Source organism: Panthera tigris, chromosome A1 (assembly GCF_018350195.1).
Source record: "Panthera tigris isolate Pti1 chromosome A1, P.tigris_Pti1_mat1.1, whole genome shotgun sequence".
Lineage (NCBI taxonomy): Eukaryota > Metazoa > Chordata > Mammalia > Carnivora > Felidae > Panthera > Panthera tigris.
The window spans coordinates 35,316,183-35,337,975 of record NC_056660.1 but is presented as its reverse complement, the minus strand read 5'-3'; the positions used below and the strand labels follow the sequence as shown (position 1 = coordinate 35,337,975).

Genomic DNA, 21,793 nt, shown 5'->3' with positions numbered 1-21,793 from the left:
CTTTTTCTTTATCCTATTAAACAACAACAACATGAAAGGAAGCTAGATCCTCTTTATCCTAGAGCTGAAGCTTTACAACACTCTGTGATTAATAGACTGTGCATGAGATGGGTTTGTGCTGGTATTCTGGGGGTGGGGCCTACTGTGCTGATTCTCAGGCAGACTTGTCCTAGTGGAGATGTACCTGCAGGGTGCAAGGGGGTGGGGCTTGGTGTAAGTGGCTCTGGCCTCCACTAGGTGGCACTGTTTTGCTCACTGAAGTCAGTCTGTGCTGATGAGTGGGAGAGGGAAGGGGAGATGGTCATACTCCACTCTTTAATCCTGTCAGCAGGAAGCTTGCAGTGTCACTGTTCAGGAAGCCTTCACAGAAGAGCAAACAATAAAACAACCTCTTGTGTCCCCAGTTTCCACCAGATCCCTGCCTTCACCCTGTCTGCATCCAAGCTATATGCCTGCCAGGTGGCACAGCACTCCTGTGTTTTATCTCAGGTGTATGGCTGGGTTTCAAAACTCCACATTTTAGAGATCAGTGCGGCACAGACACACACTGATCCTCTAGGGGAGGGTCTTGCTGTGCTGTGGCCATGCTGGCTTGTCTCAGAAGTAAGTTGTGTGACAGGGCAGCAGTTTAGAGGTTAGGGTAAAGCTCAGGAGAAAGCCGACACCAAGGCTTGTTGCCCTCAGCCGGTATCCCCATTCCTATGTTAGTGTATGGGACAGCTCAATGGCACATGCCAAGTCTTTTGCCCACCAGAGAGGCTTTGCCACATCTCCCAAATGCACTCCAAGCAGGGGAACTGCTTCTCCCCATGTGACCCAAGGGATCCTGAGACCACACCACCTGCTTCTGGTTCTCTTCCCTCCTTTCCCACCAGAGCACCACCAAGCCCACCAGGCACAGACCCTGGTGATGGTGTTGACCTTTGAAACTTGAGACTCTGCACTCTGCTATTTGTAAAAACTTGCAGTATTCAGCCCCTCTCTCTTTCCCAGCCAATAGTTTTATGGAAGTTTTTCTTGTGCATTTCTCTTCTCGTGCTTTCACTCATTCTCTCTTTTTCTTTCACTCCTCTATTTGTGATCGGGGTCCCTCCCCATGGTAGCACCCACAGATCTTCTCTCTCCCAAATCAACTCTCTTCATCTCCTACCTTCCATGCTGTGGCCATTTTTTCTGTCTCTAGTTATGCAGATTTTCTCGCTCAGCCCTCAGTTTGATATCTTGGGTATTTAGAATGATTATCTAGCTGTACTTGAGGGATAAGGTGAGCCTAGGGTCCCCCTGCTCCTCGATCATCTTAACTCTGTTTCTCTCTACTCAACTATCTATTTGCCTAAGTTTTAAAATAATACTTTCTCCTTTGTTTTTGTTTGTTTGTTTTTTTTCCCTGAGGGGCACCTGGGTGGCTCAGTCGTTAAACTTCTGACTTTGGCTCAGGTGTTAATCTCCAAGTTCATGAGTTTGAGCCCCGCATGGAGCTCTCTGCTGTCAGTGGAGGATCCCACTTGGGATCCTCTGTCCCCCTCTCTGCCCCTCCCCTATGTGCATGCATGTGCAATCTCTTTCACAAGTAAATGAACATTTAAAAACAAAAAAGAATTTCCTCCCTGAAATTGGTGTTTCATTTTTATTGAAGGATAGTTAGCATACAATCTTTATTAGTTTAAGCTGTACAACGATTTGACAACTCTACAGGTTATGCTGTGCTGATTGTAAGTTACCTACCAGCTGTCACCATACAACATTCATACAACACAATTACAATACCACTAGCTGTATTCCCCATGATGTCCCTTTTATCCCTGTGACCTATTCATTCCATAACTGGAAGCCTCTCTCTCTTACTCCCCTTAACACATTTTGCTCATCTCCCTAACCCCTCCCCTCTGGCCACTGTCAGGTTTTTTTCTTTGTATTTATGGGCCTCTAATGCATTTTTTTTTTGTTTGTGCATTTGTCTTCTAAATTCGACATATTAGTAAAATCATATGATATTTGTCTTTCTCTGACTGATTTCACTTAGCATAATACCCTCCTGGTCCATCTTTATTTTCTCAAATGTCAATATCTCATTTTTTTATGGCTGAATAATATTCTATTGCATATATAAACCACATCTTTATCCATTCTTCTGTCAGTTAACACTTTGCAAATAATGCTGCAATAAAGATAGGGATGCATAGATCTTTTAAAATTAGCATTTTTGTTTTCTTTGGCTAAATACTCCATAGTGAAAGTACTAGATTATATGGTATTTCTATTTTAATTTTTTGAAGAACCTCCATATTATTTTCCATAGTAGCTATACCAATTTATATTCCAACCAACAGTGCACAACTTTGCCAGTGCTTGTTGTGTCTTGTTTTTGGTATGAGGTAACATCTCAGTGTGGTTTTGATTTACATTTCCCTGATAATTAGTGATGTTGGCCATCTGCGTGTCTTCTTTCAAAAAATGTCTATTCAGATCCCATGCCCATTTTTTAACCTGATTATTTGGCTTTTTGGTGTTGAGTTGTATAAAGTCTCATTTACAAATATCTTCTCCCGTTCAGTAGCTGTCTTACCATTTTGTTGATGGTTTCCTTTGCTGTGCAAAAGCTTTTTATTTTGGTGAAGTCCCAATAGTTTACTTTTGCTTTTGTTTCCTTTGTCTTAGGAGACACATTTAGATAAATGTTGCTAAGGCCAATGCAAGAGATTACTGCCCATGTTTTCTTATGAGAGTGTTATGGTTTCAGGTCTCTCCTTTAGGTCTTTAATTTACTCTTAGTTTGTTTTTGTGCATGATATAAGAAAGTGGTCCAGTTTCATTCTTTTGCATACAGCTCTTCGGTTTTCCCAACACCATTTACTTGAACAGACTGTCTTTTCCCCACTGCATATTCTTGCCCCTTTTGTCATGAATGAACTTACCACATATGCATGGGTTTATATGCATGGTTTTATTCTGAGGCTTTCTATTCTATTCCATTGATATGTATATCTATTTCTGCCCAGTGCCATACTATTTGATTGTTATGGCTTTGTAGTATATCTTGAAATCTAGGATTGTGATACTTTCTTTCTCAAGATTGCTTTGGCTATTTGGAGTCTTTGGCAGATTCATGCAAATTTTGGGATTATTTGTTATAGTTCTATGAAAAATGCTATTGGTATATTGATAGGGATTACATTGAATATGTAGATTGCTTTAAGAGGTATGGACATTTTAGGGGCGCCTGGATGGCTCAGTCAGTTAAGCATCTGACTTCAGCTCAGGTCATGATCTCACAGCTCATGGGTTCGAGTCCCGTGTCAGGCTCTGTGCTGACAGCTCAGAGCCTGGAGCCTGCTTCGGATTCTGTGTCTCCCCCTCTCTCTCTACCCCTCCTCTGCTCATGCTCTGTCTCAAAAATAAGCAAACATTAAAAAAAATTTAAGAGGTATGAACATTTTAACAATAATTCTTCGAATTTGTGAGCATGTATGTCTTTCCATTTGTGTCATCTTTAGTTTCTTTTATTTTTGAGAGAGAGAGAGAGAGAGGGAGACAGAGCATGAGCAGGGGAGGGAGAGAGAGAGGAAGACACAGAATCTGAAGCAGGCTCCAGGCTCTGAGCTGTCAGCACAGAGCCCAACATGGGACTTGAACTCACAAACTGTGAGATCATGACCTGAGCTTAAGTCGGATGCTTGGCTGACTGAGCCACCCAGGCACCCCATCTTTAGTTTCTTTCATCAGTGTTTTATAATATTCAAAGTACAGGTTTTTTTTACCTCCTTGGTTAAGTTTATTCCTATGAATTTTATTTCTGGTACAATTGTAAATAGGATTGTTTTCTTAATTTCTCTTTCTGCATTGTTATTATTAGTGTACAGAAACAACAGATTTCTATATATTAACTTTGTATTCTGCAACTTTACTAGATTTATTACTGCCAGTAGTTTTTGGTTGGAGTCTTTAGAGTTTCCTATGTATCGTGTCATGTCACCTACAAATAGTGACAATTTTACTTTTTTCATACCAATTTGGACCCTTCAGTTTTTCTTGTCTGATTGCTATTGCTAGAACTTCTAGTACTAGATTGAGTAAAAGTGGAGACAGTGAACATCCTGTCTCTTTCCTGATCCTAGAGGAAAAGCTCTCAGTTTCCCACCATTGAGTATGATGTTAGCTGTGTTTTTGTCAAAAATTGTTTTTATTATGTTAAGGTATGTTCTCTAAGGCCATTTCATTGAAAGTTTATATCGTGAACAGTTGTTGAATATTGTTAAATGCATTTTCTGCATTGTTCTTTTTCTAGTTCCTTTAGGCTTAAGATTAGGTTATTTGAGCTTTTTCTTGTTTCTTGAAATAGGCCTCCTGGAACTATTTTTGTTGTGTCTTAAAGATTTTGAAGCGTTGTGTTTCATTTTTATTGATCTCCATGTATTTTTATTTCCTCTTTGATTTTTTTCATTGACACATGGGTTGTCCAGTAGTATATTGTTTCACCTGCCATGTTTTTCCCATTTTTTTCTTCTAATTGATTACTAGTTTCATACCATTGTTGTTGGGAAAGATGCTTAATAGGATTTTAATCTTTGTGAATTCATTGAGACTTTTTTTGTGGCCTAACATGCGATCTATCCTGGAAAATGTTCCATGTGCATTGATTTTTCTGTGTGGATGATCTATCCATTGATGTAAGTGGGTTGTTAAAGTCGCCTAGTATTATTTTACTATTGTCAATTTCTCCCTTTTTGTCTGCTAATATTCGCTATATTTTTTTAGATGCTCCAATGTTGGATGCATCTAAAATTATGGGCCTGGGATGTTCCGGGGTGTTTTGTACCTGTGTCATCTGGGCAAGAGGGCTGAAGCTGTAGTGAGCGCTGACCAGGGATTTACCAACATGTTCCATGTTGGGTGGCCTTGGTGGGATGTCTGGGGCTAGTGTGGACCTTTGAGCCCAGGGCTCACTGAGGTCATAGATCAGCTAGGCTGCCTGGACCCTGCTCCTATCCACATTATCAAAGTGGAGGCGAAATGAAAACCATACCACTTGCCAACCCTTTTAACCCAGAAAGCTCTCCTGACATTTGGCCAAGTTCTAGGGTAGATCCTTAATATTCTACTTGTTCTTTTAAACCACGCCATTTGGGGCTGGTATGGGCTAGGTCCCCAGGGCTCCCAAAGGTAGCAGGATGGCTATGGAGTCTGGACACTCTTCCCATCTATACTATCAAGGTAGAAGAGGAACATAAACAGTGGCACTTGCCAGCCCCTCTGAGCTGGAGAGAGTCCAGTAGCTCTGCTGCCATTTGGCAGGGCTCAGGGCTGGTTCCTTTATATTCTAGTTGCCTTTTTTAAACTTCAGGGTTTGTTTCGTTTTGATGTTTTTCTGCACCCCAGGGCAGATGAATCCGCACAAGGTCCCTTTGCCTCCATCTCTTGCATTATCTATCTGGTCTTGTGCAGAAGCTGTCCATTCAGGCCTCAGTTCTTCAGGAGGAATAAACAGGTGTAAATTTGGTGTGCCTAGGGCGGAGATGAATTCTGGGTCTTCCTACACCCAACCATCCATAACCATAGCCGTTCTTATTCCTGAAATTGGCATTTTAAAGAGACCTAGGTAAGAATTCCTGGAGGGATCAAGTAGAACATTTACATTTCAAAGGCACAGAGAAAGAATGTAAGTTCCTCTGTGCCCAACTTTTGTTTTTTAGGGCCAAAACTTTTACAATATTTACAAAAAGTCTTTCAGGATAAATAGAGGAGGTTTGGGGATTGGTAAAAAGAATAGGTGGGCTTTAAATTGTTTCTGGAGCTGCTTTTCTGGTTTTGTAAAGATTTGTAAAGTAGTTTTTATTCAATTTGAGAGAGAGAGTGAGGGGTCAGGAGGCAGAGAAAAAGAGAGAACCCCAAGTAGGCTCTGTGCTGTCATTGTGAGCCTGATGCATGGCTTGATGTCAAGAACCATGAGATCATGACCTGAGCCAAAAGCAAGAGTCTGAAGCTTAACCAACTGAGCCACCTGGGCTCCCAAAGGACAGTTGCTTTTAATTCCTCAAGGAATTGGGTTGTAACTAAAATGACATCATAGACTGATCCACCTATTAATCCTTTTATGAGGGCTTTAGAAAGTTTTTCTTGCCTTCTGGGTACATAGTTTCATTTTAGTTAAGGGGACAATGCCTTAAAAATATTCCCATTAGGCTCCAATTAACAGCTTCTGACCGAAGAGCTACTTCATTCAAGTTGGTATTTAAGAATTTGCATGGCCCAGGGGTGCCTGGCTGGCTCAGTTAAGCTCCTGACTTCAGCTCAGGTCATGATCTCACAGTTCATGAGTTCAAGCCCCATGCTGGGCTCTGTGCTGACAGCTCTGTTCCTGAAGCCTGCTTCAGAGTCTGTGTCTCCCTCTGTCTCTGCCCCTCCTCCACTCGTGCTCACGCTTTCTCTCTCAAAAATAAACATTTAAAAAAAATTTTTTTTAAATTTGCATAACTTAGAGCCTGCTTCAGATTCTGTGTCTCCTCTCTCTGCCCTCCCCTGCTCTCACTCTCTCTCTCAAAAATATTTTAAAAAAAAATTTTTTTTAAGAATTTGCATAGGACCTTTGAGTACACTTCTTTTTCCAGCGTCCAGGTGATTACAAATGAAACATTCACCCTTGGACCATCATTCTGATGGTGGATACCTAGAGGGTGTAATGTGGGCAGCCAAGCAGTATCTCAGGTGCGTGGCTTTGGGTCTGTTGTAGCTGTAAGGCCAGTAGTGTGGCCGACTTTTGTTTGCAGTTGTGTTCCAAAGACCTTTCACAGTGTTTAGCTGCGGTTGTAAGTTCAGACACTAAAAGATTTGTTGCTATTTTGTGAGTTTCTATGGGTTCATGAGGGGACCATGCTGAAAATCAAACATCTCAAAAACTGTCCTCAGTGTTTTGCCATTTTGCTTCCCACATCCATTCTTGGACTTTACCAGGTCCCACCATCATTTGCACAAGCTGATAAGGATCTGGCAGACTGGGGTTGTAGGCCCTAATAATGACTAAATTCTTCAGAACACTTTTGGGGATCCTCCCCTTAGGAATTCTATAATTATGACCCTTATTTCATTGTTGACCAAGGAGTTAAGGATACCCGAGAAGGATCACCCAGGACCTTGGGTGGTTTATTGTAAAGGTAACTGTTTAATAGTCTCTTCAGAGTGGAAAGGCAGTTCAGAGTTAGAACATGAGTACTCAGGTAAAGAAAGGTAGAGGAGAGTGATAGGAGTCGTGTCAGCTTTATCGTCATTTGTTTTAGGTACCTCTTATGTCTTTAATTTTTCATGAGCCTTTAGCAACAAATTTTTTAATGAAATAGTTTAGAATCTTGAAGCCTTTTAGAAGTTTTTGCACACCAATTAAAGTAGGTACCCCATTCTGTTTAATTCAGGAACCCTTGCTTTCAAGTGTACTTTTTAAGTGAACGATCTTGTCTAATTGAGATGCTCCCCATAATGGCTATTTTAATTCTAGGTTGCCTTTAGTAAGATTTTGCCACTTTCGTAGATATTTATACATTCCGTAACCATAGTCTTAGACATGAAATTAGCAGGTGTGCTGTAAGGTGACACACTCAACTTTTTTGGAATTTAAAGGTCTCATTTAATTTTTTTTTTTTTTTTTTTTTTTTTTAAGCTAAGCCTTTGGGTCTCTTGGAGTCAAACTAATACTTAAAAGGGATGTGCCTCTGGGTTGGGGGTTGTGTGGTGTTTGCCATATACCTCATTGCGTAGATATTGAGGTTGGCAGGTGACCTAGGGTCAATCTAACCTGTCCCATGACTAACTTATCCTAACTTGAGTCTTGGGTTAGGTGGAAAGAGCTTTAACAGCTTTTAAATGCTAGACTTTTGTCCAACAGTTTTGTAGCTGCTTCCCAGATTCCTTTAGCAATAGCTTTTCTCTACACAAAACAAGACCAACAAACCTGCGCACCTTAACACACCAGCAGTAACCAAAAGATGTTGCTGCAGCCTGGACAAGACCCTGTGTGGCCCACTACTAATTCCCACCATGGAATCTTGGGCTGGGGGAAGTACTGAACCAGCAGACCTCAACAAATGGGGACTGGGGACTCCACATAACTGGGGAATTGCAGACTGCCACGAACAGTTCCCATGTGGATTTGGGAACAGAAACAAGGGCTGGGGGTATCCAGCAATTCAACAAGAATTGTGGCCTGAACTACCAGCAGCTCCCAATGTCAAACCGACAGGAAAGCCAATTAGATCAGAAGCTCAGCACCAGAATTGAAGTCAGAACCAAGAGGAACTTACAGCCCTCAGAAATGGCAAGAAAGGACTCAGAAATGTTCATGGGTACTGCTCCTGCGAGGCCTCCTTCCTTTGAAAGGGGACAGAAAGGGTCTATTGGGCAGATTACCTCACTAGTGCTAACCAGAAAATTCCAGATTGATTGGTAACCTTTAGCTACATTCATAGGTGAAGCTTAAACTGCAATCAGGTTAGGTATAAGTCTTGTTTTGCTGATGTGTGGCTCAGCACAAGTGACTCCAGTTTGGACATGTTTTGTTAACAAGTGTCAATTATTTTCTCAATCCAAAGATATCCTTTATTTATCATTGTCTTTGTCTGTTTTGTGAATTGGGGGAGTAACTGTTTTGTTGTTTTTGTTTCTACATAATCGGTTTCAGTAAGAGTGTCTTGGCACTCCCAAAAGATTTTGACTGTATACAAAATGCCCTTTTGCTCTTTTTGTCACTTTTACACGTTTTCAATACAAAAGGTAAAATGAACAGCAAAATGAAACTAAGGGAAGACAATTATTTATAGCATCAGTAAATCAACGGTAAGAAACACCACAGGGATATGGGCTGCTGGCGGCCAGCACTAACTTCAGTTATTGCATAGATTAAAAACATATATTTGTCACACACTTTACTATCATATACACCCAGTAGTGCTTTAAAAATTATATTTATGGGTTATTTTTTTCTCTCACCAAAGTAAAGCCATTTCTGGGGTGAAACAAACAGCTACTTAGTAGGTCAAAGTAATAGGAGCAAAAGGTAAAGAACTGTGAAGAGAAACCAAACTTCAGGAAGACTAAACAGATGCAGTCAATTTAGGACACCAGAGTTTTGTATTCTTCCTCCTGTCAAAGCTGCCACAGGCTCACCAGTGACCACAAAAGGCAGGAGCTCAATTTTATATTTCATCTGAGAGTTGGCACTTCTAAGAAGCCAGTGCCCATTAGAACCACAATGTGATGGGGGATCAATACCGACTTAAAGGGAATAATACCTCTTTCTAAACCATAACTGATATTTCCTGCAGCTGAGAGGGTTTTCCCCAAGGGCCATCAGCCAGGACTCAGCCTCGCCTCAGCATAAGCAGCATAACAACTGTTGGCTGAAACATTTCCTCCTTTGAAGGCCACGTTGCATATATTTATGTTCAGTCTCTTGTCAGCAACTTTCCTAGTTTCCCATGTCTTTTCTGTTACTGGAGAAACAATGGAAAAATTAGCTCAGGAATGGTGGGTGTTTTTTGTTTTGGGCTTGTTTAGCTTTCTTTGTCTTCCGAATCTGTAGTCCACCAAAGGTCATGTGCGATCCACCCCTAAATGTAGTTTAGGGCTTTTATTCTCCTGTTTAAGTCCAGTGGGTTCTCTGTATTTAACTTTTCAGTTTCAGGGAAAAAAAAAAAAAATCCATGGTCGAACTCCAGAATCAATTCTTACGGTGAGAATCATATCGAAATAAGTGAGTTTTGTCTTAAAGGAAAATAGCATGTATTCTCACACTGTTTATTTCCACAGAAACATAAAAACAAGGTGTGTGGATTAGACTCCCTTACTGACCTACTACTAAGAATAGCAGCTGGTCCCTGCCATCTGTACTATAATCACCAATGGCCCTGGATGTTGGCCATAGTCCTAGATATATCATACTTCCCTTCACAAACATCAATTGTAACATCTTGTAAGCCCTGGATTTGATTCATAAAATAATAGCACAAGCTCCCTCTCTCTGGGGAGTTAAGCAATCATTCTGCTTTGCTTTCATATTTTTAGTTTCTGTTTAAAAATGTGTACTCTTAAGGACTTGAGTTGATGGGATAGAGAAAAGACTTCTTTTTTTTCTTGATACTCCAGCCCTGTCTTTCGTTGAAAGAGTCCAAGTGCATCATCTTGTATTTGGAACAGTCTAATTTCATAGGAAAAGGATATGAGCCCACCAGCTTCAAATTACAATTTATTTTATGTCTCTGATCACCTATATAGAGCTCTCTCCAAATTAAACGGTTGTGGCATGCCCCTGATGTTCAAAGCAAACCATGTAGAAATGAAGTGCATGTTTTTGTGTGGAATTTGTATCTGTGGTTCAGCCCACATGAAGCCACCAATAGTAGTAGACTTTAAAATAATAGTAATGTCAAAAGACACCTGGCTTTGAACCAACATTATAACAAAAGTGAACGTCCAATTCGGTGGCTTCCTCTACCTGTTAACATTTTCTCTAGTTGCAGTGGGATGGGAGACTTCTCCATCTCAACTTTATCAGCTTTGTGGTTTCAGATGAGACTCCCTCAGTTCCACAGTTTGGACCTCCCATGACTGGGGACAAAGCAAAAAGAAAGAAACTCTGGTCCCACATGAAGGCTCTTGAGGTACTAGGATATAAATGTGAGGTCTGGGGTGAAGAGTTGTTATCTACGAGCTATAAACTCATTCTTAAAGAAGCCCTTGTGCACTTTCTTTTTTATTTCTTTGGTGGCTTCAGGAATGGTCACTTTCTGTTTTGTATCATCTTGTCTGTTGCTTCTCATAAAAGATTCTCCTCCTGAAACCACAGAGGAGTTAAATGCCAGCTTGGTTTTTCTCTTACCTATGGGTGTGCTGCAGGAACAAAATAATATTTGGGGTTTTCTTAAAGGGGTGGAAATGCTCTTGCCTGCATTGACCCACCCAGTGTTATCCACCTAAGCCTCCGAAGAAGTTCAAAGAGCAAACAGTTAAAGAGAAGCCCAGGCTCTGCTAGGCATTTCATCCTTGGATCTGGCATAGATGGAGTCAAAGAGGACCAAAATATCCAAGTGGATATACAGTCCTTGCTGTTAGCAACATGCAGTTTATTAGTGACCTTGACAAGAGCTGTTTCAGAAGAGGAAAGGGTCAAAAGCATGATTGGAGTGGGTTCAAGAGAAAAATAGGAAGAGAGGAAGTGAGACAGTAAGAATGGGCAATTCTGTTGAGATATTTTGCTATAAAGGCAGTCAACAATTGAGGTAGTAAATGGAGACTGTGGAGTCAAATATATATATTTTCTCTCTAAAGATTGGGTTTAATACAACATACTTGTATGCGGAGGGGAATGATCACATGAAGAAGGTAACGTTTCCAATATGGTAGAGAGAGGACAAGCTGCAGGGGGGAATGTCGGTGAATAGACAACTGACAGTAGTATGTGGTGTTCACTGTGAAGATTTGCCCTCAGAGGGCGGCAGAGAAGATCCTAAGGAGAGAAGGAGTGTATGTGCGTGAAGTAGGTAGATCGTAGGGGTAGGCAGAAGCTTATGGGAGTTCTCTTCTGATTGCTTCTATGAATAAGTTAAATGGCAGTGAAGGAGAACATGTTGGACAGTTGATAAGAAAGGAGAAGGTGTAAAATATTTGTCTAGGAGAATGGAAGAGTAAATGGACTAGGGAACTGCAGTAGTATTAAGGTCATACTTGAAATTCATGGTCATGAATTTCAGCAAGACCCAGAAAGCAAAGGAGTATATGTGTGACTTTGGACATACTGCTCTGAGGTAGTTTACATGGGTCTACTATCTGCTGTACAAAGTTGTTGAGAGAACTAAATGTGACAGAAAGCATTTTGAAGTATAAGTACAGGATATGATTATTATGAAACTTAGCTTTGAATTACTTAGCACTTTTCCTTGGCAAAAAGCTTTTCAAATTTGTTTAAGACAGCCTTAGTATCTCTAGAGACAGCATTTGGCTTCTGCCACTGATTTACTCAGTAACTCAGTCTAAGCAAATGACTTAACTTCCTTTTGCTTTTACCTCTCAATCTATAAAACGAGGGTGGTTATGTTTAAAGCACAACAAATGCTTTATAAATAAAGGTGCTATGTAAACGCAAGCTGGTAATAAAATGGTATTTCAAGCCTCACTGGTATGGTCACTGGAAACTCAGACAGGTCAGCCTTGGGGGGTAGGTGCATCCCTTAAGAAGCTTTTATAGAAGGGAAACACGAGTATCTTGAAATTGGTGTCACCCACGTTATTTCCATTAACATTTACAACTACTCTTTAAGGTTGATTCATGGAACCTGAGACACAAAAATTCCATTGTTAAAGCCAAGCAGAAGCTTGGATTTCAATCCAGATTTCTCCTAAAACCCTATGCCCCTTTTTCATTTTGCCACATATAGAATTGGGCTTGATACATTGTAGCCAGAGAAGGTATGGGATATTTTGTGTTTATTACACACCCATATTTTAGCCAACTTAATCTCTTGTTTGCCATCAAAAATGGAGCTAGAGTTGCCCAGCAGCAGAATACCAGCTACTTCATTGGAGATATCATCATGATGGAGTCGTTTACAAGAAACCAAATGACAAGAAAAGATAGGAACATCTGGAGAAAGGAGCGTAAGCTGACCAAAGATTTACACTTAGCTACAAATGCAGTTTTCAGACATTCTGGGACAGGAGGGTGGATACTATAAAAATAAATAAATTTGTGTGATCATGGGAACTGCAGGAATAGTATGTCCTCTGTCCTCTTGACTACAAACACAATATGTACATTATATATTTAATTATGTAATTAAAGAACTATATAATTTATAAATTACAAAGCATAAATAGCTCTAGGAAAATCAGTGCTCTGTTAGATTTTTATTTTTGAGTAACGATTGCCCAGCTGATAGAGAAGGTGATAGGAAAGCTGTATTTATTTTCTTCCAACAGCTAAAAGGTGATCATACTTCTAAAATTTGTTGAGATTGTCCAAGAAAGTGTGTAAAATACTCATCCATCACTGGAAGCCCCTGGTCAGGAAATGACAGTGCAGTAAATATCTTCAGCAGCCACCTTTTAATGTACAAGCTGTTTTCGGTTGGAATTTTCAGCACTCACATAAAACACACTGTCATGAGTGACTGCTTGTGCTCCAAAGTCATTACTATTGGGATAATGGAACATCTCTCAGCGAATAACCAAAAAACTTTAAATGTCATGTCAAGTTTGTTGAAGCCATTTTCAAGCCCCGTTCAAGGTTACATGAATATTGAGGGTGTCTGTTTTTTAGAAGTGTTGAGGTCTGTGAGAGCTAACTCATAAGGTTGTACAATAGGAGAGTCAGTTAATTAAAAGAAAATCTCGTGTTCCTTGCGAAAGTCAATCAGCCAGAGCCTTTTAGTCATTAGCTACTGCAGCTCTCTCCTTATAGCCTTCTACGTCAGGCTCAGTCACTTACCAATAAAAGAATATGTATGTGTGTATGTATACATGTCCGTATAAATATATGTGTGTGTATTTGACAGATTATGATGTAGATTTGCTAGGAAGTTTTAACAATTTGCCTCCCAAATGCAGTATTTCTTTTGAGGGAAGTCGTTGACTTTTTACAGTCCTATTATAAACTTTCCTTTTTGGTTTTTAAAAAAATAATAATTCTCATTATTATTCCAACTAAGGTATATCTTGGGTCATAGAGTTGGGTATTATTCCAACTAAGGTATATCTTGGGGCATCAAAGAAGAAAGATAATTTCTTTACCCAGCGCATATTTATTGAGCATCACTTTGCTCCAGAGCCATTTTAGGCACTGACATTAAAGCAGTATTTCGAACCACCTCCCTGCTGTCTTGGAGCTTATATTCTAGTAAAGAGACAGAGAATGGACGAGTAAACAGATCTATGATGTGTCTGGTGGTTAGGAGTTCAGTGAAGGAAAAAATGAGGAAGGATGCGTGATGGAAAGGGGCAGCGCTATTTCAGTTGTATGGTCAGAAGAGTCCTCTCTATTTAGATAGCATTTGAGCAGAGACCAGAAGGAAATCAGCATTTGTGCTAATGAAATGGTTGTCTATTTACATTTTAGTTTCTTCTTAAACTATGTGTATTTATTTTCAATCTACCTGTCTCTGCTGAATATTTTAATTTAGTCTATCTAAGAGGACTTGTCTGAGAATAATTATTTTAAGTTAATGTGCACAGTCCTTGCTTATCACAGTGATAAGTTTAATGTTTCTTTCTTCCTTACTGTAGAAAATCAGAAAGTGCAGTTGACAGAAGGGTCACGTTCACACTACAATATCAATTGCAACTCAACGAGGACTCCAGTCGCCAAGGAGCTTAATTATAATCTAGACACTCATACGTCTACAGAGAGGATCAAGGCAGTTGAGAAGAAGGAAGCCTGTAATGTAGAAAGCAACAGAAAAAAGGAAATGGAACTTCTTGGCTCTGTTTCTAAAAACGAATCTGTTCCCGAAGTTGAAGCCCTGCTGGCAAGATTACGAGCTTTATAAATTAAACTGGTAAAAAATGATTAAGCCAAATATAAAGCAATGCTCTAAGCTATAACACTTGAAAAAATGCTTTTTATATAAGTGACTTTATACAGTTTAAATTATGATATATATTAGAAAAATAAAGCTAACTACATGATTGCAATGCTTTTTCTATGTACTTGAGGATTTGGCTTATTCAAGATTGTAATGGGTTTTAATGCTTTTCTTGTCTCCTGGTATTCATGTGTTCTATATTTGGTGGCTAAGTTATACATAATGCTTTAGAGAACAGGTAGGTAGCCATGTGTTCAGCAATGTGTCCTGAAGAGAATACATTTTATTAAGTCACTGTAATCTTTCCCTTACTGTTTTTAGCACTAATGAATATCAAATTATAATGTCAACTCTTGGTGTGTGTGTATGCATGTATATATGGTGTGTCTGTATATGTATAATCTATATATATATATTATATACATACACATATATATGTGTGTATAATATATATATATATATTTCCCATGCATGTCATTAACATAGGCCCAAGTTTCTCCTTAGTTGGGATCTACATGCTATCAACGTAACATCAGAAACATGAAATTGAATGTAACAGAGCTGTAAGGAAATGAATGTAAGCTCATTATTATCATTGTTGAATTCGTGTTAATTAGAGCCTGCAGGAGACTATAAGGCCGTTGAGCACATTTCCAAAAATGATGTACTAGCAATGTATACACTCTTCGTGAAATGCACATGCTTTTGTATAAAGTAGATGTATATGGTGTTAGAGTGCTGCCGAAACTCTTAACTGCGAGAGCATTTTTCCCCTTGGTTATTATGACTCTCAGGAGGTAGCATCTTGAAACTTCCCAAGTAACGAAGTTTTTTGTTTTTTTTTTTCTGTGAACAAACTTGAAATTACAGTCTCTTTGATCTGACAATCAATAAGTTTAACAAAGATCTAAAGTGTTTCAAGGAAAGTTTCCTATGCATATGTTGCAATTTTCCCTCATTTGGGGCACTGAATTAACTCTTAATCCTATACAAAAGAAAATAAACTTGCTACTCGCACTAAATGAAAAAATTGGGTGTTTTTGTAGTTAGCATATTCTGTGGAAATAGCCTGTGCTATGCAGTCTATCTAAGCATCTATTTTGCTTTATTATGTGCAGTAAATAAATGACTGCTCTTTTACCTTCAGTTAAAAAGCAGTTATGTGGAACCAGTCTGGCGAGGTCCACTGCTTTTTATTTCCTTGTTTAAGTTGCCACCTCCTTTCAGCTCCAAGTTAATAAAGTTAATTAATTAGAACTATGAACCAGGCCCTGTTTATAGACATTGGGAACAGAGTGTTATCCACAGCCTATGCAGGAATAAATTGTTCTCCTATGTATGGCTGAAATAGAAATTGCACTCAGAGGGCAAAATGCATATTTTCCTGAAAACAAATCTTAACAATGAAGAAAGGTGAAGGACATTTACACATTTTAGCAGACAGGACCCTAACAGCAAGAAAAGAAGTGAAAGAAAAGAATTCTGACAATCAGTTCTTAACATGATTTTGCAAACACTTGGGCTTTTCAGAAGCAAAACTGAAATTCAGCCAGATAGTTTGGACATACCAGGTGGCATGTAAACACTCTGGAAACTTGGGGCCAGGGAGCAGCCACAAGGGAGAAGCAGCCTGGCAAGTAAAGGGAAGTGAAGATGACATAGACCCCCAAGGGCAGAGAAATGCAGGCAAGTCCTAAACAGACACAGTCAGCCCCCCAGCACCTGTCTGCAGGAGTGGAAGGACAGCCAGCTAGTGGGAGGACCAGCAGGGGCCGGCCTCCTGCAGGTCAGGGGCCCCACTCCCTCCGCCTCCCTGGCAGGAGTGTGTTCTGATCAGGCCTGGATAGGGGACTATGTTTTGTGTTTCCCTCTCCACACCTAAAGAGCAGACAGAGGTAAGAGCCAACGAAGAAACAGCTCATTTTTGCTGCAGAAATTTCAGTGATAAATGTTCCTTCAACTATGGGCAGGGGGGTATGATTAGGGTTTTTAAATCCATATTATTCCTTTAGCCAACTTTAGATGAAAACTAGACATCAAGGTACAAGTTCATGTTTCTGAGCAGTTTATTCTTTTGAATTTGCAGGTAAATGTGAAGCCAAAACACAGCTCAGCACCCTTGACAAGGATGTTCATCCAGGCTAGTGACAAACCCCAACTGGGTTCCCACCCCCTCTCAGGTCAGCGTAAAGAATTTGGCAAAAACACACAGACAAGTAAGCACTCAAATACAACGAGTTGTCCAAAAGCAAAGACCTGCTGCTAACAAGTTTTCCCATATATTTGATATTTGAAGTGATTTATAAATAAGGGAGACAATCCAATCATACAGCAGCCCCCCTCCCCCCACCACTGCCTTATCCTCAGGGGATTCATTCAAAGACATCCTCCCCAGGGGATGCCTGAAATTGCAAGTAGTACCAAACCCTAAATAGACTATGCTTTTTCCTATACGAAGTTTAATGTCTAATTAGGCACAGTAAGAGATGAACAGCAATACTAATACTAAAATAGAATAATTGTAACCATACACTATAATAAAAGGCTATATGAATGAATGTAGCTTCTATCAGAATACCTTCATGTACTATACTCCTCCTTTTTGTGATGACGGGAGATGATAAAATGCCTCCGTGATGAAAGGAGGTGAGGTGAACATTGCAGGTGTAGTTTTAAGCTACTATAACCTTCTGACAGTATGTCAGACTGAGGATTATCTGCTTCCAGACTATGGCTGAGCACAGGTAACGGAAACCATGGAAAGTTAAACCAGAAATGAAGGCATGGAGGGACCACTCTATATGCATGTATGTCCTTTGTTAACATTTAGATATTTAAACAAAATGTATCAAAGTTTATATGAGGAAGTAGATGGTTCAATAATTTATGGCATACATTTTCTGGTAAATCTAGAAAATGCAATTATTTATACCAAGTTTCTCCAAAACTCTAGTTATTACCACATTATTTAGTCAAAAAGAGGACTCAGTAATGACTTTAAAATGTTAGGTTAGCCACAAATGATTATTGCCTGGGTTGATCCGTTCTTATTTTAAAATACAAGCCAGTGTGGATCTGAGTTTCCTAGTTAAAAACAAAACCCTCCTTTATGGTTAAGCACAGGTGGGCCAGGAGCACATTTCGAGGTTACTTTTGTGCCAACTTTTTGTACAGACTATGTAACTTTTGGAAAGTAATAGGTCCTAATAAATAAACTGCTAATTTGAACCTCAAAAAGTGGCATTTGTGTTCTTCTTCTCCATATTAATTGTTAAAATTTTTGAAATCCAGGAATGGTAAGCTGGCAGTGTAACCATATTCAATTTTGTCTAGTCAGTTGTTAAAAGTAGCTCTTCTATGTCCTTGCCAGGCCTGAGTGTTCTTAAAATATGTCCTGGGGCCAAACTGTTAAGTCATTTTGCTCTAAGAGCTACTCTTTAGCAAAACACATGAAGTTGCCAAAGAACCACAAAGTCTGGATGGTATTTCAAAATTGAATCCAAATCTCCCCATAAAAGTTCATTATTCCTAAACAGACCTTTGCCTTTGAGAATGGGTACAAGGAGACGGTGTCTTGGGATTTGGAAAGATGGCAGAGTAGGAGGGCGCTGAACTCACCTCCTCCTACAGAAGCATCAAGGCTACAACTACATATGGTGCGACTCACTCTGAGAACAACCTGAGCCTAGTGGAATAGCTATTCCACAGCCAAAGACATGAAGAGCGACACTGAGAAGGGCAGGTGAGGCAGAGACACAGTTGTGAACCAACCCCCCCCCCCCCCCCCCCCCCCCCCGCCGCCAGCACATGGACCCACAGGCAGGAGGGCCTTCCTGAGGAGCAGAGGGATCAAATCCCACATCAGGGACACATACCTCCCACTTCACCCACCCCCACCACCCCCATGAGGGTCTGAACTAGGAAGAGGAGCCCTCCTAATTTCTGGCTTTGAAAATCAGCAAGGCTTAACTCTGGGACAGCCTGAGGGCTGCAGGAAACTGAAAATCTGCTCTTAAAGAGTCAGGGCACTCTATCATGCACTCTAAAACCCAGCACAGGGGCAGCACTTTGAGAAGTTCTTGGGTTATTCCTCAAAGAAATTTATTGGCTAATTTTCGGTCATGTGCTAGACAGATGGGTGTCTTTTTTTTTTTTTTTTTTTTTTTTTTTTATTCCTGTCCTCCTTCAGCCTAGCAGCCTGACAGTGGAAAGAGCAGCCCTAATACTCTCCAGTCTCCACATTCCCCTGTGGACCAAACCTTACCCCGATCAACCGCCCCGGCAGGCCCTTCTCCGAAACAGTTTCTGCCTCACCGTACCCAGCTAGCAGCCTTGCTTAGGAATGGTGTTCCCCAAAAGCAACTACCACCCATCACACTGATAAACAGCCCAAGCCAGAAGCAGCACCCCTCCAAAGCAGCTCCTGCCCCAGGAAAATAAGGAGCCAGTCCCACCAACCAGCACACCAACAGCTGCATCCAGGCCTCTCAGTCGTCTACACTGAGGGCTACCCCTGTCCAACAGGGTGCCTGCAGTAGTTACAGCTGGTCATTGCAGTCAGCTGGGCTGGGGGTGAGCCCCACTCACCAGGGCACCTACAGTAGTCATGGCCCAGTCATGAAAGGAAGGCCACACAGCCCACATAAGAGACACCCCTGAAGAGCCTGGTTCTGATGACCAGAGGGATTATCTACTGGGTCCACAGACACTTTGTTACACAAGACCACTCCTTGCAAGACCAGGAGATACAGCTGATATACATAATACATACAAACAAACACAGAGAGCCAGACAAATGAGACACAGAAATATGTTCCAAACAAAGGAATAAGACAAAACCTCTGAGAAAGAACTAAACAAAGATAAGCCATCTACCTAATAAAGAATTCAAAGTAATGATCACAGAGATACTCACCAGACTTGAGAGAAGAGGGATGAATTAAGTGAAAACTTCAAAAAGATAGGAAGTAAGAAAGGAATCAGAGGCAAAAAATTAGTAGCTGAAATGAAAAATATAAGGCAACCCACAGCAAATCAGAGGATACCGAAGGACAGGTCAGTGATGTGGTAGACATCATCTAAACTGAACAGTGAAAAGGATGAAAAAATATGTTAAGAGACTACTTATACACTATCAAGTGCTCTAAGATTAGCATTATAGGTATCCCACAAGGAGAAGAGGAATAGGGGCAGAAAACTTATTTGAAAAAATAGCTGCAAACTTCCCGAACCTAGGAAAGGAAACAAACATGCTTCAGGAAGCATGTGCTTCAGGAAGCACAGAGAGCTCCAAACAAGATGAACTCAAAGAAGTCTACACCAAGACATAATAATTAAGTTATCAAAAATTAAAGATAACCTTAAAAACAACAAGAGAAAAGGAAGTAATTTCATACAAGGGAAAAATCCACAAAGCTATCAATTGGTTTAACTGAAACTTTGCAGGCAAGAGGGAGTGGCATGATATGTTCAAAGTACCAGAAAGAAAAAAACAACCAAGAATATTCTACCTGGCAAGGTTTTCATTCAGTATTGAATAAGAGAGAGTTTCCCAGGCAAACAAAAGTTAAAGGAGGTCATCAATAATAAACTGGCTTTACAAAAAATGTTAAAGGTACTTCTTTAAGTAGAAAAGAAAAGAATATTACTAGAAGTAAGAAAATTGTGAAAGGGAAACAATTCACTGATAAAAGCAAACATAGCAAAGATAGATCAATCACCTATAAAGCTAGCATGAAGGTTAAAAGACAAGGTAGTAAAATCAATTGTATCTATAATAATTAAAGGTCAAATACATCTACAATTAAGGATACATAAAATAAAAAGATGTAAAATACATTGTACACATAAAATCTATACATGGGGGAAGTAAAAATGTAGTGCCTTTATAATGTGTTCAAATTTAAGTGACCATTTACTTAATATAGACTGCTATATACATAAGATTTTATATATGACCTTTTTTTTTTTTTTAATTTTTTTAAAGTAAGCTCTAAGCTCAATGTGGGGCTTGAACTCACAACCCCAAGATCAAGAGTCCCATGCTCTACCAGCTGAGCCAGCCAGGCACCACAAGATTTTATGTATGAACTCTTTGGTAACCACAAACCAAAAACTTAAAATAGATACACAAAAAATAAAGAGAATGAATTTAAGCATAACACTACAGAAAGTAATCAAACCACAGGAAAAGACAACAAGAAGAAAGGAACAGAGGAGAACTACAAAAACAACCAGAAAATAAGTAACAAAATGACAGTATATATCTATCAATTATTTTAAATGTAATAGATGGCATGTTTCAATCAAAAGACTAAATGGATGACTAAATGGATAAAAAATAAGACCCGTCTAGAGCTGTTTATAAGAGACTCACTTCAGATCTATGGGCATATACAGACTAAAAGTGAGAGATGAAAAAGATTCCATGCAAATGGAAGTGGGGGGGGGGGGTGGGGAAAGCTGGGGTAGCAATATTTTATCAGACAAAAGAGACTTTAAAACAAAAAACCTTAGCAAGAGATAAAGAAGGGTATTACATAATAATAAAAGGGATCAACCCAACAAAAGAATGTAACAATTGTAAATATCCATACACCCAAAATAGGAGCACCTAAATATGTAAAGCAAATATTAACAGATAAAAAGGGAGATCTTGCCAGTAATACAATAGTAGGAATCTTTGACACACATACCCCTCTCTTACATCAATGGACAGATCATCCAGGCCAAAATATCAATAAGGAAAATGTCTTTAAAGGACATATTAGACAAGATGGACTTCACAGATGATATATACAAAATATTTCATTCAAAATCCAGAGAATACACATTCTTTTCAGGTACACATGGAACACTGTCCAGGATAGATCACATGTTAGGCCACAAAAACAGTCTAATAAATTTAAGAAGATTAAAATCATATCAAGTATCTTTTCTGACCATGATGTATGTAACTACAAATTCATTAGAAGAAATAAAACTGGAAAAAAACAAACACATGAAGGCTAAACAAAATGCTACTAAACAACCAATAGATCAACCAAGAAATCAAGAGGAAATAAAAAAAATACATAGAGAAAAATGAAAATGGAAACACAGTGGACCAAAATCTTTGAGATGGAGAAAAAGCAGTGCTAAGAGGGAAGTTTATAGGTACACAGGCGACCTCCCAAAGCATGAAAAATTTCAAGCAACCTAACCTTACACCTAAACAAACTAGGAAAAGAACAAAT

At 39.6% G+C, this 21,793-nt stretch overlaps 1 protein-coding gene and 2 long non-coding RNA genes across 4 annotated transcripts in view; 2 read left to right on the top strand and 1 right to left on the bottom strand.

Moving 5' to 3' along the window:
• Window positions 1-16,845, top strand: part of DIAPH3 (diaphanous related formin 3) — a 503,867-nt gene extending 487,022 nt beyond the window's left edge. Inside the window, exons 28-29 of the mRNA XM_015536788.2 lie at window positions 14,260-14,531; window positions 16,645-16,845. Coding sequence (XP_015392274.2) covers window positions 14,260-14,522 — 263 coding nt within the window. The 3' untranslated portion in view covers window positions 14,523-14,531; window positions 16,645-16,845. The remainder of the gene's footprint in view (window positions 1-14,259; window positions 14,532-16,644) is intronic.
• The window catches only part of LOC122236521, a 218,323-nt gene that overhangs the window by 15,521 nt on the left and 181,009 nt on the right, over window positions 1-21,793 (bottom strand). The window lies entirely within an intron of this gene.
• Window positions 18,110-21,793, top strand: part of LOC122236523 — a 33,371-nt gene continuing 29,687 nt past the window's right edge. Inside the window, exon 1 of the long non-coding RNA XR_006214568.1 lies at window positions 18,110-18,300. This is a non-coding gene — a long non-coding RNA (uncharacterized LOC122236523). The remainder of the gene's footprint in view (window positions 18,301-21,793) is intronic.